General features: G+C 34.7%; 1 protein-coding gene and 1 long non-coding RNA gene across 7 annotated transcripts in view; both read left to right on the forward strand.

Annotated features, from left to right (window-relative positions):
* Window positions 1-19,148, forward strand: part of LOC127881998 (H(+)/Cl(-) exchange transporter 7-like) — a 147,161-nt gene that overhangs the window by 70,548 nt on the left and 57,465 nt on the right. For 3 of the 6 annotated variants that reach the window (XM_052430339.1, XM_052430340.1, XM_052430338.1), the window contains 3 exons: window positions 11,541-11,729; window positions 13,339-13,410; window positions 14,682-14,747. In XM_052430339.1, the coding sequence (XP_052286299.1) occupies window positions 11,541-11,729; window positions 13,339-13,410; window positions 14,682-14,747 (327 nt within the window). Of the gene's footprint in view, window positions 1-3,139; window positions 3,652-8,971; window positions 9,023-11,540; window positions 11,730-13,338; window positions 13,411-14,681; window positions 14,748-19,148 lie in introns of those variants that run through there. The other 3 variants (XM_052430336.1, XM_052430337.1, XM_052430341.1) reach the window with 3 other exon arrangements.
* Window positions 9,049-11,521, forward strand: LOC127882022 (uncharacterized). The gene is made up of 3 exons (XR_008050378.1): window positions 9,049-9,272; window positions 11,154-11,203; window positions 11,254-11,521. It is a non-coding gene; the product is annotated as an uncharacterized LOC127882022 (long non-coding RNA).

A 19,148-nucleotide genomic window follows, 5' to 3' on the forward strand; every position in this document is an offset into this window, starting at 1 on the left:
CCATCCGTTTGTCTGTCCGTCACACTTTGCGTTTAGGTTTCGAAAAATGCTCATAACTTATTTATGGCTTCAGATGTAACCTTCATATTTGGTATGCATGTGTATTTGGAAAAGGCCTTTCCATACGCACACAAGTTTTGACTTCTGTGACCTTGACCTTGAACTTAGGGTCAGCGTTTAGCTTTACAAATCTGCGTTAAGGTTTCAAAAATTACTCATAACTTCTATCAAAGCGTTTATCAGGGGCATATGTCATCCTATGGAGACAGCTCTTGTTTGTGTCCTAAAATTCACTTGAAAAATGAAAAATATTCAAAAATTTCAGGTGTCTGAAAATTAAGAGACAAAAATAAAGGTGTCCAAAAATAATTAAATTGAAATAAATGTAGTAAATCAATGCACACCAATTTTTTCTTGTGATTAAATTTTCTTTTTCTTCTTGAAAAATAAATGAATAAAACATCACAGCTTTGTTAATTCTTCCCAAAAAGTAAAAACAGAAATCATACTTCTTCCTTAAATGGACGACACTGTTTCAAATATTGTTGGGTGAATCCATTACTTTCTACCATGGTATGCATGGTTATTTACCCAATTACGCAATGTAATGGTCCATTGCCCTCAGGCATGCATTGGTCAGGTTTTATAACCTGTAATCCGGTTGTAAAAATTCATGATCAAAGTGTCACAAGATAAGGGAAAACAGGGCTGCAGTCTGTAGAATAGATAAATATAGATCAATAAACTGTCAAAAATTTTATAAGAGACATTAATTATGGACGAAAACCTGTATGTCCGAAAAATAAGAGTCACGAAAAATAATTATTTTGGCTTAAAAAGAGGGTGTCCGAAAACTAAGTGTCCAAAAACTTTCTACTGCTTGTTTGTTGCTTATACTATTTTAATAATTTGCTTTATTTCCTGTGTGTATTTTCCTGAATAAAGTTCAATTATGTCTTCCAGTTTGATTGTTTTCAGATTATAGCAATGATTTATAATATACTTAGCTATCTTTTAAAGAAATGTATTAAACGGAAAGTATATTTTGATAATTTGCTGAAGACAAAGAAAGTTCTGGTTTAAATGGCATGGTTGGTTGAGGGACACCAAACATAATATTATTTTCATGTAAAGCCTAAGGGCGCAATTCATTTATGTTTTTCTTTCAAGAGCATGGTTCAAAGTTCATACTTAATTCAAAGGCAGACATTGTTCTTACTTACGTCATTATAACATGACAGATATTGTGCTTACATACGTCATAGGGCCAACATTTTTTTATAAATTGGTTTACGGGATTTTTTTAGAAAAATAGGGTCGGGGGGTCAAAATAAAAATAAAAATAGAGGATATTTGTTGGATTCGGTGGATTATCGATTTTAATTCACGAGTGATCATAGAAAATAATATTTTCACGAGTGGCGCAGCCACGAGTGAAAATATATGTTTTTTATGATCACGAGTGCATTAAAATCGATATTCCATCGAATCCAACAATTTTTTTTTTTATTTTATGCCTTTTTTAACAGTTTATATACATTGTTAAAGAGTTTAACTAAAGAATTTCGCTGGGATAATGACGTCATTTCGTCAAAGAAATGACGTCATTTCACAGTAAACAGTGAAAATTATCGATAATTTTCACTGATAATTTTCATTGTTTGAACAGTGAAATTATCAGTTTTAATTCACTGATATTTCCCTATAAACCACGGGAAAGCATAAAATAAAAGAACAAAAACCACAGAGTTGACAAAAAAAATAAAAATAAAAGTTTAAACTTGTCGATTTATTTATATTTTTATAAACCAACTTTTTATGTTACTTTTGTAATATATATCTTATTTGTAATATATAGAGGATATTTGTTGGATTGGTGGATTATCGATTTTTATTCACGAGTGATCATAGAAAATAATATTTTCACGAGTGGCGCAGCCACGAGTGGTGAAAATATATTATTTCTATGATCACGAGTGAATAAAAATCGATAATCCACCGAATCCAACAAATTTTCTTTTTATTTCGTGCCTTTTTTCACAGTTTATACATTGTTAAAGAGTTTAACTAAAGAATTTCGCTGGGATAATGACGTCATTTCGTCAAAAAAATGACGTCATTTCAGAGTAAACAGTGAAAATTATCGATAATTTCCACTGATAATTTTCATTGTTTGAAACAGTGAAATTATCAGTTTTAATCCACTGATATTCCTCCATAAACCACCGGAAAGCATTAAATAAATATCTTATTAATGATAACAGTTAGTCATTAGAAGCAATAGAAACAGTGTTATTTATATAAATGCTTTTTTCAATAACATTTCTTTTTAATCTTAATTTTTGTTGAATGTTCTCATTATTTGCTATTGTAAGAATAAAAAATTGACAGGTGTAAAGAAATATTTTTCAAAAAAGACAAAACCATAGACGTACTGCATTCATTTTATTATTAATACCAGACCAAAATGTACGAAAACAGACGAACCCGAAATCCTTTAAGACACCGAACCTGTGTCCCCTTTTCTACGAATGCGTTTTTGACGAGAACTATCTCATCTCCGTCGACAAACATCTCAGCCACAACATCCGCCACCGACATGGATAATGTAATATTCATAATGTGTGACTTAACCTTATCATTCTCAATAATTTCTTTCTTAAAATAATTCCGTTGACGCTGGTCATTGTTATTGTCGTCAACGAACACTTTAGAGCACGCCATTTTGCATGCCTAAATGAAGCTTTTACGTAAACACGAATACGATTGATTTATTCTATTTTAAACAGCCAATAAAATGTACTGATAGTAATATTATATAAAATCGGATGCGATAAAACGCTTGTGAATATAAATTTTGATTGTTGTCTTCGAAAGTTTTATTTTTTCACGCGGGACTAAAACACTGTCGGCGGACGTTATGAAAATAAAATTGGAGAACGATACTTTTATTTTTATTACATTTTGACATAAAATACGGTCGGCGCTCCCGTAAACCAATTTATAAAAAAATGTTGGCCTAGAATTAACTTGACACGATGGATGGTGATAGATTTATTAGCGTATAAATAATTAATGGACTTATCAAATACTTTGACTGAGTAATTTATGTGCAGATAAAATAATGCCTTGTATTGTGTTGCTTGTGTATCGATACAAACTGTTAAATGGCACCCTTTAGATGCTTTACAACAATGGATTTTCCTTGTTGGTAATTATAATTGCATGGATAGAAGAACAATATTAGATGGATACTAAGTCATTCCAAGGACAGGTTTCAAGTTGTGCAGTTCGTTTGGAGTAATAATACTTGGTTACTCAGGAACAAAGTGAATTTGAAGTACATGTAGTAGTCCTTGCACATGTTGAAGATATGTAGGGTACATTTTATCTGATAACATTGAACACCTACTAATTTTGAATGTACTAGATATGAAAATTGGTTATTTACTACAATGTCATATGAATGTTTGCAGTTGTGCTTAAATAATCGTATTTGCAAATAGCAGTGTTTTGGAACAAATGATGGAAAGCAATTTATCAGTGGAGGATTGTGATGAAATGGCAGATTGTGATGGAGCAGACATTACAGAAAAATCACAAATGATCAGACCATTCCAGGACATTCCGTCGTCTTCTAATGAAGTACATGTAGAGCAAAACTTTTTTTTTGGAACTTGTTTTTTTTTGTTCGACAATAGATGATAATTGTGTAACCCTTTACCACTTAGATATGTTTTTTGACGCATTTGTAGTACCTCAGAAAGTTAAATTTAATGAAAGACCTTTTTTACTGGATTTAAGTTTTAAAGGCTTCATTTCCAACCCTTATAGATACTGAGGAGCAGCAAACAGCATGAAACCTGAACAGACTGGGAGTTACTCGCAGGCTGTTCTGGTTTTATGCTGGTTGCAAAAGCCATTTTCACTTTGCTTCTGAGTGGGAAAGGGTTAATACATGTCTGGAAGGGTACATAACTATCAAGAAGATGTTAACAAGCAAATGAAGCAGACCATAACAGTTGAAGTTTTTATTTTGTTTTTTAAGTTGGACCTAAGTTGGATTTGATTAAGAGCTATGTTGTATGCTTATCATAAGTACCTAATCTTATAATTTGCTTCAAATGTGTAAACATGTTTAATTACAATGTCTTATTGTAAAATAAGTGCTTACAAAAAGCCGTCAGCATCTTTGAAAATAATAGTTAACTGAGCTATTTTGTGCAGACATTGTTTGCATATGCCTTTGTAGATATGGATTTCCTGTACATGGCAACATTTGTTGGATGTTGCTTCTTTAGAAAAAAATAACAACCTAGATTTTATATAATTTCTTTTATAACATTAAATAAAATTAAATAGCCCTATGATTTATCAGCCTCTTAGTCTTGAAAATAATTGTTTGAAATGCCTTGCTTCATGATGCATAAACAATAGGATTTAGACATTCCGTCGTCTTCTAATGATGTAAAGCAAAACTTTGTTTTTTTGTAACTTGATGTTTTTGTCTGTTTGACAATAGAAGATAAATATTTAATACATGTCTGGAGGAGTACATGACACTCAAGAAGATGTTTATGAGCAAATGAAGCAGGCCAGCAGTTGAAGTTTTTACCGTAAAACGCTGTGTATAACGCGCATTTATGTATAACGCGCATCTACTTTTTGAAGCAAAAAAATCGGGAAAAAAAGTTTTTGAAGCAAAAAAAAAATTAAGGCAAAATTTTCGAACTGTAGGTTAACTGAAAATCGTTTAATTTATATTGCCGATCTCACTTGTTATTTTATTTTTCAATAATTAATTATCTTAAAGACGGTAACGATAAAGATACAACTTGTTTTAGTGTTTCTTTTTTAATTATAATATTACACGTAAATGTTTCGATTTAAATTAATTATGCATGAAATGCACAATTTCCACGAGGATACCATCGAGTCTCCGAAGTAACTGTCTACGATTTTATCGTGGAAGAGTACACATTGCAGACCGATTAGTGTGCTTGGTATAACTAAGACACTGAAATTTTGTATTGGTATTGGCAGGGGGTTATTCACAAATGACTTATTCAAAACCGCGCATTCAATTTACATTTCCCATCTCACATGTTTTTTTCTAGCGTCTATAATTGACAGGAGACTATAACGACTCAAATTTATCAACACCATTACTGACATATCCGGGGTTAAACAAACAATGGAGGTGTGAAGTCGTTTGCAGGTTCGCATGTTTTGATAATAGCCCAGCTACACAAAACTTGACATATGACGCAAATTGCTTGATAATCACAACCCCAATCTTAACAAGACGTATGAAAACGTGTAAACAAACACAACATCAATTTTATAAACACATTTGAAAAGCAAGAAAAATAATAATAAATATATTGTGAAAGACCTTGCCGACATGCTATTGTAAATTGACGAGTGCCCCCCAAATAAATTGTGTAACCCTAGTACAGTAGGGTATAATATTGTGGGAAAAAACAATAACGTTTAAATAAAAATGGCTTCCTTGTTTTTCATTTTCTTCTTCAAATTTATTTGATTTCAATGCTCTGTATGTACCTGAAAAAGATAGAAAATATTAATGTTAACTTTATAACGTTTGTCCATCTATATTCAGATCGTAAATATAACACAATTATTAACATAGTTACAGTTAAAACAACGGGGAACAGAATGACGCGAGTTACCGTAACTGGGTAACTGACAGGGAAAAAATGTCTTGGCATGGCGGTAGTTGTGCATAACGCGCATCAAGTTTTTAATATTAAATTTGGGGGTAAAAATGTGCGCCTTATACACAACGTTTTACGGTATTTTGTTTTTTAAGTTGGACATAAGTTGGATTTGATTAAGAGCCATTGTGTATGCCTATCATAAGTACCTAATTTTTCGTTGCTTTAAATGCGTTCAATTTTTAAATTTAAATGTCTTATTAATAAAAAGTCATCAGCATCTTTGAAAAGAATAGTGAACTGAGATATTTTTACAGACATTTTTTGAAGAGGCCTTTTGTTGATATGGATTGCCTATACATGGGAACATTTGTTGGATGTTGCTTTTTTAGAAAAACGAAACAAAAAAACAACAACCTTGATGTCATATAATTTCTTTTATAACTTTAAATAACCTTAAATAGCCCTATGGTTTATCAGCCGCCTAGTCTTGAAAATAATTGTTTGAAATGCCTTGCTCCATGATGCATAAACAATTTAATTTAGATTACCTAAATATTTAAAAAAAAAATGAAAAAAACAACAACAATAAACAAAGAATTTTTATAATAAACTTGGATCGCTGAACTCATTGAAAAATCTTTATTTGAGTTGTGTTCTGAGAAAACTGGGCATAATGCATATGCAGTGCACACAGGCTTATCAGGGACAACACTTTCCGCCTAAACTTGATTTTCGGTAAGGAGGGGCTTCCTTGAAACTAAAAGTACCATAAAAGCGGAAAGTGTTGTCCCTGATTAGCCTATGCGGACTGCACAGGCTAATCTGGGACAACACTTTACGCACATGCATTAAGCCCAGTTTTCTCAGAACGCGACTAATTTTCTACCAACTTGAGCACGTGTATTACTGATACATGATCGGTGCATGATCACATGGCATGATACATGATTGGTGCATGATCACATAGCAAGCCATGTTTACTTCTGATGACATGGTGTAACCTGCTCCAAAATGGTGATAATGAATTTGATAAGGGGAACATGTGAGGCAGTTGTTGGTTTATTAATGAGCTGTTACAATAATAGTCCCTGATTAGATTTAATGCCACTTAGGCTCAAAAGAGGAAGGTCTTTTATCAACTGTATTCTAGGAGATAACCTGAAATTGCTAGTTGCCATTTGAAAATAATGCCATATTCACCATAAATACTATATAATGTTTTGAATTTTCTGACACAAATATACCCACATTACCCTACTATTATTTCCATGTGTTTTTGTAGTAAATTGGCTTCAAACGGCATCTTCTGAAGCAGAATGTTTTATTGTTTGTCAATTGCACGGTGGTGAAATACTTGGGTCTTAAAGTGCTCAGTTTGCTTTGTTATTCAATTTAAGTAGGAACCTCTCGATTTTTCAAGTGTTACACTTGGACCTGAGTGATGTTTGCTTTGTTATTTATTTTAAACAGCCAGCACTTAGATTTTTGAAGTGTTACACACAATGCTTTTAAGATGATGTACAGAGTTACTGTTACAGTTTACTTAGTGATGAACACTTCGACTGGAGTGCTGGTCGCTTTGTCATTGATGTCAAGAAGGCAGCACTCAATTTTTCAAGTGATGTATAAAATATTAATCTTTTTAAAATGTTGCAAAAAAATTGCTTTCAAATATTTTGATAAAAAAGTATGCTATTAAAAGCTGATAAATGTACTTCAAATGTACAGTGTACATTTTCTTTACATGTAAGAAAGATTGAACTTTAAGTGGATCTAATTGTACGCAAATAGCACACCAAAACTGATAAGACGTGTTAACAGCTATCAAGTTGATAGTTACAAAAGTACAATGTATGTTATCTTGTTGTTTTGAAGACAAACCTAAACATTAATCAAGTTGATAGTTACAAAAGTATGTTATCTTGTTGTTTTGAAGACAAACGTAAACATTTAATGATTATTTTCTTAATGTCTTACAATATGCCTAGATTATGTGATGACATGGGCAAAATTGTAGTCGTCCTTGACGTGACGCCTGACTGCGGGTTGAAGCCAACAAAGTTGCAGATTTGCTCTTTTTGCCTAAAACTGTAATATTTCAAAGTTTGCAAGTGGTGGGTGGCAAACTGTTGCCTCTGATAAACAAATTAATCCATTTATGCTTGCAGTGGACTCTCCCATCCTTCTAAATTGGATCAATTTAATCCATTTATGCTTATTGGACTCTCCCATCCTTCTAAATTGGATCAATTTATATCCAAAATAAGGGATGTCTAGTATATTAATTTCTATAATTAGAATATTTTTTACAAAAATCCCTTCAAGAAAACAGCGCAGACACTGATGAGACGCCGCATCATGTGGCGTCTCATCAGGGTCTACGCTGTTTGCCAAGGCATTTTTTCTAGCTGCTGTCAAACCTTGATTTTGCAAAATTTCTAATAGCTGCTTAACAAGATGGGCATGTTCTTCATATATTGTATATTTAAATGTTTTGCATAAAAACATGCTATAATGTAAATTTGGACAAAGCCATCAATCAATTCATTAAATGCTATTTTACTGGTTGTATTAATTTATTCTGGTTAATTATTATGTAAATCAGACGACAAATGCATATGTAAATGCTTCATGAATATTGATTTTACTTCAAAACTTGATTTTAAATTTTAAAAAATAAATGGTCAAAAAATGAAACCGTGTCCATGCTTTCATGAAAACCCTTTAAATATGCAGTTTATGATAAAAAATAGGATCACTGATTAAGAAAAATTATTGGATAAGTGCTTATTAAACTGAAAGTAAAGACATATTAGTACAACATTACATTCAGAACGTTAACCCATTTATGCCAAGTGGACTTTCCCATCATTCTAAATTGGATCAATTTATTTCCATAATTATGGATGTCTAGTATAGTTATTTCTATATTTAGAATATTTCTTACAGAAATTCCTTTAAACAAACAGCGCAAACCCTGATGAGACGCCGCATCATGCCAAGGCCTTTTTTCTAGATGCTAGGCATAAATGGGTTAAATGCACAGTTTTGTTAGAGAAAATCCCAAAAATGATGTCCGAACCATTGTTAAGTTTGATGTCTTATTTCAAAGTCAAATAGTTCAGTGTTTTTAAGTAGCATTATATTTGTTTTAAGTGATCTTGTACATCAGCTTATAATCGCAATAAATAGCATTTTTGGGGATAAGATTATTGCATAATATTATTAATTATCGATGAAATATGATTAACCCTTTAAGCGCTGGAACCGAATTTTAAAGGCCTTTGCAAACAGTTTGGATCCAGATGAGACGCCACAGACCAATCCAATTTAACACACAGGTAACCAATCCAATTTAACGCACAGGTAACCAATCCAATTTAACACACAGGTAACCAATCCAATTTAACGCACAGGTAACCAATCCAATTTAACGCACAGGTAACCAATCCAATTTAAGGCACAGGTAACCAATCCAATTTAACGCACAGGTAACCAATCCAATTTAACACACAGGTAACCAATCCAATTTAACACACAGGTAACCAATCCAATTTAACGCACAGGTAACCAATCCAATTTAACGCACAGGTAACCAATCCAATTTAACACACAGCAGGCATTTCCCCAGGCGGTTTTAGCACAGCGGGCCCGCTGTGCCTGAACTTCGAAATCCATTTTGCCGCGGCGCTTGATTTTCCGATCATGTCGCCGCGACGCTTGTGAATTTGTCAAGCCCTTGCAAGCCGTGATCCATATATTTTGATAAGACGCAAGCACGATTTACGGGTCGTGTATAGGGGTCAGTTATGGTGTCTGTCCACTTAAAATGGTCAAAAAAGATCCATTATAAACCGGTATACGCGGCGTAAGAGTAATTAAAGGTATGCTCAATTTTGTGTTGTTTTATTTTAATTGCATGCAAATATTTCAGCGATGTTTAAAAAAAAACACTATTGCTTGTTTCGGTAGTGCGTTATTGAAGAACAGAACATAACATGCGTTTTATTATAACTTGCACAATCTACATCGTCAGTCTAACAAAACAATCAAGGCATGAGTAAGAATATTCATGTCACATTAATCGTATATTTTCAGTAAAATAAAGTATATATTTCAGCGTAATTGAAGTTGTATTTTTAATTAATTGGAGTAAAACCCCTCATTTGATTGCTACCGCCAACTAATAATGTGTTCACAGCATTTTATAAAAATTTAAAGAACCTTCATTAAATGCATTAACAGCCTATAGTCAGAGCACGCTATAAACCCGCAACAAAGTTTTCTTTAGCTTTTGGGCATGACAGAATGATACGATTTTAGAAACGACCAAGGCCTGTATCTGGGAAATCTGCAATTATCTATTTCTTCGTTAGTGCTACTAATGAATCGTCGCTGTCAAAAAGTGCATTAAATACAAGTGAAAGTTTCCAGGACGTTGTTAGTGATCCTGAAACCTCCGACCCACCTACCAAGCGACTCAAACAGCGAGCCATTGGGTTCGAAAGTAGTTGGAAGCAAGATTTTACATGTTTAACAAAAGTTGAAGGAAGTAAGTACATCTTTACTTTACTTAATATTTTGTATAAGTATGTAGTAAAAGCAAAACAAAATGAAATCGCAAGTGAATAATAATTTAAAATTGTCGCTCAAACGGTTTATAAGACAGATATTGTGTTGCATCAAAGATTAGACACTACAGATAATAAATTTTCAATATGAAAGCATGTCTTAATGTAACTTTATGAACATATAATAGACTATGAAATGAAACAGTTGTTTGAAAAAATAATCCAATCTTTTGTAGGTATGATGTGCTCTTTGTGCATACGTCACATGTGCAGACCAGTGCTTTCAGCAGTCGGTACTGCTCCGTCGGTACTTAACTAGACTGTCAAGAATACATAAACAAACGAAAAATGCTTAAATATCTCTATAATTTCAGAATTATTTTACAAATTATGCGTATTGCAGTTTGCAAGAGGGCTTCAGCAAAATGAAAACGGTAAAAAAATGAAAATCGTGTTCGCCGAAAGTCTGCTGTCCACCATGCTCTTGTGATGGTCAGCATTGAAGGACCAGACAATTAGGAAGTGGACTTCGGAAGAATGATGGATGCTTAGCACCTGGATAAAGCCTCGAAGAATAGTTTTTGGAAGTTAAATTATTATATCTGTACACTTGTGGTAAAATATGAAACTGTATAAGCGTTTTAATGCCTGCTTTTATTTTTCTTGTTATTTCATAGTATAAAATATGACTTGAATGAAATAAATTTAGGAAAAAATTATACACATTTAGATAAATTGTAGTTTTTTAAATAGCTTCAAAGTATTGTATATTTTATTAAAGACAGGTAGAAAATCGTTTTTAAAAATCGACCCGCAAAATGGACACCCTTCCGCAATAACCCCCATTCCGCGATGTCTTGCCGCTGTGCCTGGCCAAATTCCTGGGGAAATGCCTGCACAGGTAACCAATCCAATTTAACACACAGGTAACCAATCCAATTTAACACACAGGTAACCAATCCAATTTAACACACAGGTAACCAATCCAATTTAATGCACAGGTAACCAATCCAATTTAACGCACAGGTAACCAATCCAATTTAACGCACAGGTAACCAATCCAATTTAACACACAGGTAACCAATCCAATTTAACGCACAGGTAACCAATCCAATTTAACACACAGGTAACAAATCCAATTTAACGCACAGGTAACCAATCCAATTTAACGCACAGGTAACCAATCCAATTTAACACACAGGTAACCAATCCAATTTAACACACAGGTAACCAATCCAATTTCAATGTCAGAGCATGTATGCAGAATGTTTTTCTGCTTGTATTGCAGTTCACAGTGACAAAGGTTACAGACGCAGAACATCAAAACCATGGAAAGTCGGGGGGTATTGCGCGCGTTTCTCAGTTTGACACGATTGACGAGACAGTAGAGTTCTTGAAGCCCAATGGCCGGCCATCTACGCCCAATGACACGCTAACTAGCAACAGCATCACAGCCCTCTTGTCCAGCAAGTGGAGGGTAATTTGTTCTAGCCTGGCTCTGGGACAACCGGGCTTTATGCATTTGAGTAAAGTGTTGTTCCAGATTAGTCTGTGCAGTCTTATCGGGCTAGTAGTGGACAACACTTTCTGTTTTCATGGAATTTTTATGTCCCCCACCACTTTAGTGGGGGACATATTGTTTTTGCCCTGTCTGTTGGTTGGTTGGTTGGTCTGTTGGTCTTTTGGTTGGTTTGCGCCAACTTTAACATTTTGCAATAACTTTTGCTATATTGAAGATAGCAACTTGATATTTGGCATGCATGTGTATCTCATGGAGCTGCACATTTTGAATGGTAAAAGGTCAAGGTCATCCTTCAAGGTCAAAGGTCAAATATATAGCTTCAAAGCGGCGCAAAAGGGGACATAGTGTTTCTGACAAACACATATCTTGTTTGTTAAAAGTCTTTTCTTAGCAAATATGCAGTTTAAGTGGAAAGTGACAACACTTTAAGCTCATGCATTAAGCCTGGTTTCCCCCCCCCCCCCCTGTCTGTCTGTCATTGTATGTGTCTGTCATTGTATGTGTCTGTCTGTTATTGTATGTGGTCTGTTATTGTATGTGTGTCTGTCCCAAAACTTTAACCTTGCTCATAACTTTTGCAATGATAGCAACTTGATATTTGGCATGCATGTGTATCACATGAAGCTGCACATTTTGAGTGGTTAAAGGTCAAGGTCATCCTTCAAAAGGTCAAAGGTCAAATATACGGCTTCAAAGGGGCGCAGTAGGGGGCATTGTGTTTCACAAACACAGCTCTTGTTGATAATCAATATGATGTCATACATAATCAAAGCATCAGCATTTCAGCAATCTTGTTCAGGGTGTAGGGTTACATTTATTATCTTGTTAATACTCATAGATCTCGTTCCTTTTTTTAGCGCAAACAACATGCTCATGGGGAGCTTTTGTGAGCGCCATTTGTTTGTCGTTCTGTGGTCAGCATTTCCCTTGTTAACTCTCTAGAGGCCAGATTAAGTGTCCAATCTATATGACACTTGTTCATAACATTTTCTGGATGATATCATGGCCGAGGTCAAAACAAGGTGATATGAAGTCAAAAATTAGGTCACTTGTTTTAATTAAAGGAAAGCTTGTTAGCACTGAAGAAGTCAGATTTATCATTTAATCTTCATTAAATTTGTCAGAACATTTGTTCTTATTATTTTGTTATTTTATGTCGAAAAAAAACAACACTACATTTGTTAACAAGTCCTTATTTTAGTCCAATCTTAACCCATTCATGCCTAGCATCTAGAAAAAAGGCCTTGGCAAACAGCATAGACCCAGATGAGATGCCGCATGATGCAGCGTCTCATCAGGGTCTGCACGGTTTGCTTAAAGGAATTTCTGTAAGAAATATTCTAAATATAGAAATAAATATACTAGACATCCCTTATTTTGGAAATAAATTTATCCAATTTAGAATGATGGGAGAGTCCACTAGGCATAAATGGGTTAAATAACTTAGTGAACTCTACCTGCTCGGAACATTTCAGTTCCTTTAGGTCTCAGATGAGGGCCGAGTGGATTTTGGCACTCTTGTTATGAAAGGTTAATTCTAATTTTAACACACATTTTGTTTCAGGATTTGTCCAAGAAAATTCGAGATTATGGAGAGAAGACAAGGTTTCGAAAGAGAATCGTCTCAAAGTGGGAGGTAGCATAATAATAATCATTTCCTTGTCCTTGCTGTTTGATTCAAGCTTATTATTACATGTACCTCGATTTTTGCCTACTCAAAAGCACTACAAAAATATGTTAACTACAGAGTTATCAAGTGTTTGTGAAATTTGTGTTTGTTGTGTGTAGAGTTAAAGTACTTAAGTTATTTATTGATTTATCATTTCAGCTCCCGACTTTATAAAATAAACATAAAAATTATTCATTATCACATGCATAAATCTTGATGTGCAATGCCAAAAAGTTGTGGGCCTATAATCACATGTCTTGCCAAGAAGTTAATTAATCATTCATTATTCGCCAAATGAACCAATAAGTAAACAAGAACCATCAATTTTATTTGCTTAATACCTATGTTAGCATATTGAAAATGTGTTAATCGTCATTCTATGACGTTATATATAGAGAGTCCATGTATACAATCTACTATTGACTCATTATTTATAAGGCAAGGGTTGACAGTCTCACTTAAAGAATACTAGTTTGAATTTAATGGTTCCTCTTAAAGAACACTTTATTATGCTCCCCCCAAAAATTTTGGTGGGAGCATATAGTCGCCGCTTCGTCTGTCCGTCCGTGCGTCCGTCCGTCTGTGCACAATTTTTGTCCGGGCTATTTCTCAGCAACTAATGACGGTAATTCAATGAAACTTTATGGGAAGCTTCACTACCAAGAGGAGATGTGCATAATCAGCGGGTTCTGGTCAGATGATTTTTCACATAGTTATGGCCCTTTGAAATTTTCTATAAAAAAATTATTGTCCCACGCCGCACGTTTGTTAGTAAAATGAGTGAAAATCTCTGACATGGCCCCACCACAACCCCCATAACTTTTGACCCAAGGGTCAGATCGAAATTCCAAATAGTGCAGGGTCGCACATATGCTCATAGCTACCATGTGTGTAAGTTTCAAGGTATAAGTGTAGGAGGAGATAGTGGCCAGGACGAACAGACAGTCAGCGGAGATAACCATGTAATCCTCACGCTTTTTGAAAAGCTTGAGGAAATGAATATTTATAGATCATATGCATAAAATGGACGCTGTATAAATGCAGACAGAAGTGACACTTTATAAATGAACAGTTAAAACTGCACCTGTCAAGCCTGTCGTTGGAATCATTTATATATTATTGTTTCGTGATAATCACTTTATTTTGGAATGTAAGCTTGTCAAATTGGCCATCAACAGATAAAGCCCTCCATAATTAGTGTTGCAAAAGCATAATTTTTATACCCTGTTCTTTTTCAGAGTTTGAATTATGACATCATAGAAAATGAACTATTCTGGCAAGAAAAAAACAAACCAAACATAAAGGTGAGTTGCTATAAATAAGAAAGAAAATAATCGTGTTACACTTAAAATACCAGATAAAAACTGTTATATTTATTCATTTTATGTGACACGTCAAACTAAAATTGATGTGTTTTATTCATCTATTTAAAAGAATTTCACCTTAAATTATCTGCTCTTATTATTATAATTATTAAAATTTGAATGTGTTGTACAAATATTTGGAGAAAATATTAAAGAATGTTTGAACAGTGTGCAAACATTGATGTCATTTCGAATTCCATGCTGCGTTACAAAATTTTGAAAACAACAACCTTTAATAGTTTATGTAGTCTCATATTTCATGGGAGAAGCAGAATTTATAAATAACCGTAAATTATTACTGCCATTAAAATATTGGTCATAGGACACATGTAAATATGTAGCAGTGTTTTTTTTCACCATTTTGAGAGTTGGGCCGGTTCCCTTTGGTTTGGGAAAATTTGCGACGTTTTGACTAAAATTGGGAAATTAGTGTTGTGGTTGTTTTGCGAATAAATGCTTAAAAATGGAGAGAAAAGGTGTTTTCAGTATTACATTTACTAAGGTTGAACTTATATGGATGGGATTTGAACAAGATATTGAGATCTAAAAATATAAACAATATTTATTTTTATTTTTTATGTTGAAATTTTCCATTGGAAATATTTAGCTCCCATTTGGGAAAAATATGTACTTTTTAGCTCACCTGATTGCTCAGGTGAGCTTTTGTGACCGGTCTTTGTCCGTCGTTTGTCCGTCCGTCCATCCGTTAATATTTTCTCGTAAACACTCTAGAGGCCACATTTCTTGTCCCATCTTCATATAACTTGATCAGAGCTGAGCTTTGTCCCAATTAAATCTCGGCCGAGTTCGAAACTCAGCTGGGTTGTGCCGGGTCAAAAACTAGGTCATGCAACTAGGTCAGCAAAAAGGAAAACATTGTAAACACTGAAGAAGTCACATTTCAAGCCCAATCTTCATGTAAGTTTGTCAAAATGTTTTTTCTTAATGATATCTTGGTTGAGTTCAAAAGTGGTTCCAGTGGGCGGGGCAGTTTCCTTATTTGGCTATAGAGAAACCTTGTAAACACTCTAGAAGTCACAATTTTTGCCCAATCATCATGAAAGTTGGTCAAATCATTGGTTCAATTGATGTCTCGGACGATTCGGAAAATGGTCAAGATCGGTGAAAAAACATGGCCGCCAGTGGGCGGGGCATTTTTCTCTTTATGTATATAGTGGCAGTTTTCCCAATTTGGCTATAGAGAAACCTTGTAAACACTCTAGAAGGCACAATTTTTGCCCAATCATCATGAAAGGTGGTCAAAACATTGGTTTTATTGATATCTCGGACGAGTGTGAAAATGGTCGGGATCGGTGAAAAAACATGGCCAACAGTGGGCGGGGCATTTTTCTCTATATGTATACAATGTAACTCCAATATAAAGCGCTCCGTTATAACGCTGAATCCAATATAACGCGGAGGGTGCTTGGATCCCATTTTTTCTCCGACCTTCCATTTGATTTTTGATTCAAATCCGTATTATGCAACTTCATGTATTTTCAGACAATTCAAAGATGGCGGCAATCACAGTCATGTTGATTGCTATGTTCAACCGTCCGTTGAACCGATTATAATCGCCTCGAGGTTAAAATACACCAACAGCTAATTGGTGTTAATGTTTTGTAATGTCAATAAAGGTGTGAAAAACTCGCGTGTCAGTGTTTATTACATGTATTCCTCATCAGAGCGGTTCAGTGCGATAATTTCCATAAGTTTAGTGCAAGCGGGATAGTTATACAATTCAAGTAATTCAAAACGATTGAAACATTCTTACTTTGATATGGTTGCAGTTTGACTATATTAAATGAGGGGCTGTGAAATATACTGCCTACTGTATAAAACAACTTTTTCTGTCATTTCATTATCATTCTAGTATTATGTCATTTAATCTTTCAGTTCGTGTATAAGAAATTAAATAATGCAGACGATTTATTTACATGCGTACGCAGTGAACCGGCAATTGTTAACAGAGTTTCACTTTCATTTTCGCGCGGTATCAGAAAGTCCCCGGGAAACACGTTTTTTGCATGCGTATGACGCAATAAAACAATTTTTTGTACATGAGTCGTATTGCATTCAATCTAAATTTAAAGTCGCTCGTCCAATGAAAGCTCTGCCCCATAAAGACTGTACTCTTAACACTTCTGAAAATGGCATATATGCGTACGGTTGTGTTTACGAATTTCTTAAACATATATCGTCATTAATGTTCAAGATTATTATTTTTAGCTCATCTATTTTTTTTTTTAAAATTATGAGCTATTGTCATCACCTTGGCGTCGGCGTCGGCGTCTGCGTCGGCGTCGGCGTCCGGTTAAGTTTTGCGTTTAGGTCCACTTTTCTCAGAAAGTATCAATGCTATTGCATTCAAACTTGGTACACTTACTTACTATCATGAGGGGACTGGGCAGGCAAAGTTAGATAACTCTGGCGTGCATTTTGACTGAATTATGTGCCCTTTTTATACTTAGAAAATTGAAAAATTTTGGTTAAGTTTTGCGTTTAGGTCCACTTTTTTCAGAAAGTATCAATGCTATTGCATTCAAACTTGGTACACTTACTTACTATCATGAGGGGACTGGGCACGCAAAGTAAGATAACTCTGGCGTGCATTTTGACAGAATTATGTGCCCTTTTTATACTTAGAAAATTGAAAATTTTGCTTAAGTTTTGTGTTAAGGTCCATTTTATTCCTTAAGTATCAAAGCTATTGCTTTCATACTTGCAACACTTACTAACTACCGTAAGGGGACTGTGCAGGCAAAGTTATGTAACTCTGACTGGCATTTGGACGGAATTATGGGCCCTTTATACTTAGAAAATTGAAAGTTTGGTTAAGTTTTGTGTTTTGGTCCACTTTACCCCTAAAGTATCATAGATATTGCTATCATACTTGGAACACTCGCAAACTATCATAAGGGTACAGTAAAAGGACAAGTTGCATAACTCTGGATGTCATTTTTACGGAATTATGGCCCTTTTTTGACTTAGTAACTTTGAATATATGGTTAAATTTTGTGTTTCGATCCACTTTACTTCTTAAGTATCAAGGCTATTGCTTTCAAACTTCAAATACTTTCATGCTATCATGAGGATACTGTACCTGGCAAGTTGAATTTTACCTTGACCTTTGAATGACCTTGACTCTCAAGGTCAAATTATTAAATTTCTCTAAAATTGCCATAACTTCTTTATTTATGATTAGATTTGATTGATACTTTGACAAAACTACTCTTACCTGACATACCACAATAGACTCCACCCAAACCATCGCCCGTTGCCCCCCCCCCCCCCCAACCCCCCCCCCCCCCCTATTTTTTTTTTTTTTTTTTTTTTTTTTTTTTTTTTTAAGATCATCTCACAAATGACCACCACACCCTCACACTATACCCCCCCCCCCCCCCCACCCCACCCCCTCCCCAATTTTTTTTTTAAACGGTTAAAAAACAAAACTATTTATTTTGATTATTTTATGTTTGAAATACCGTCCAACCATCGCACCCAAGAATCCCCCCCCCCCTCCACCCCCCTCCCCCCACCCGAATCCCCCCCCTATTTTTTTTTTTTTTTTTTTTTTTAAGATCATCTCACAAATTACCACCACACCCTCACACTATACCCCCCCTACCTCACCCCCCCCCCCATTTTTTTTTATGAAACGGTTAAAAAACAAATATTTATTTTTATTATTTTATGTTTGAAATACCGTCCAACCATCGCACCCAAGAATCCCCCCCCCCCCCCCAATTTTTTTTCCCTTTTTTTCGCATTTTTGGAAGAAAATGTAATAAATGTCCACACACCCACACAATGCACCGCTCTTCACTCCACCCCTCCCTCCTTTGTGATTGAAAATGAGAGTCCCTTCACCTTTAAAAAGAAAATAGATGAGCGGTCTGCACCCGCAAGGCGGTGCTCTTGTTTAAGTGATGTTGCAATTTTATTGGATTATCGGATAAATGTGCACATAAGAAAAGCGGTATGTATACTGTTATCGATACGATTCGGTTTATATGCATGTATTTGCGTCAACACAGCATGGCAATATACATGACCTATATTATAGGCTATTCTATACCTGTTTTTATGTCCCCCACTATAGTAGTGGGGGACATATTGTTTTTGCCCTGTCTGTCTGTCTGTCTGTTGGTCTGTCTGTTGGTCTGTTTGCGCCAACTTTAACATTTTGCAATAACTTTTGCTATATTGAAGATAGCAACTTCATATTTGGCATGCATGTGTATCTTATGAAGCTGCACATTTTGAGTGGTGAAAGGTCAAGGTTATCCTTCAAGGTCAGAGGTCAAATATATGTGGCCAAAATCGCTCATTTTATGAATA

Source organism: Dreissena polymorpha, chromosome 5, assembly GCF_020536995.1.
Source record: "Dreissena polymorpha isolate Duluth1 chromosome 5, UMN_Dpol_1.0, whole genome shotgun sequence".
Classification (NCBI taxonomy): Eukaryota; Metazoa; Mollusca; class Bivalvia; order Myida; family Dreissenidae; genus Dreissena; species Dreissena polymorpha.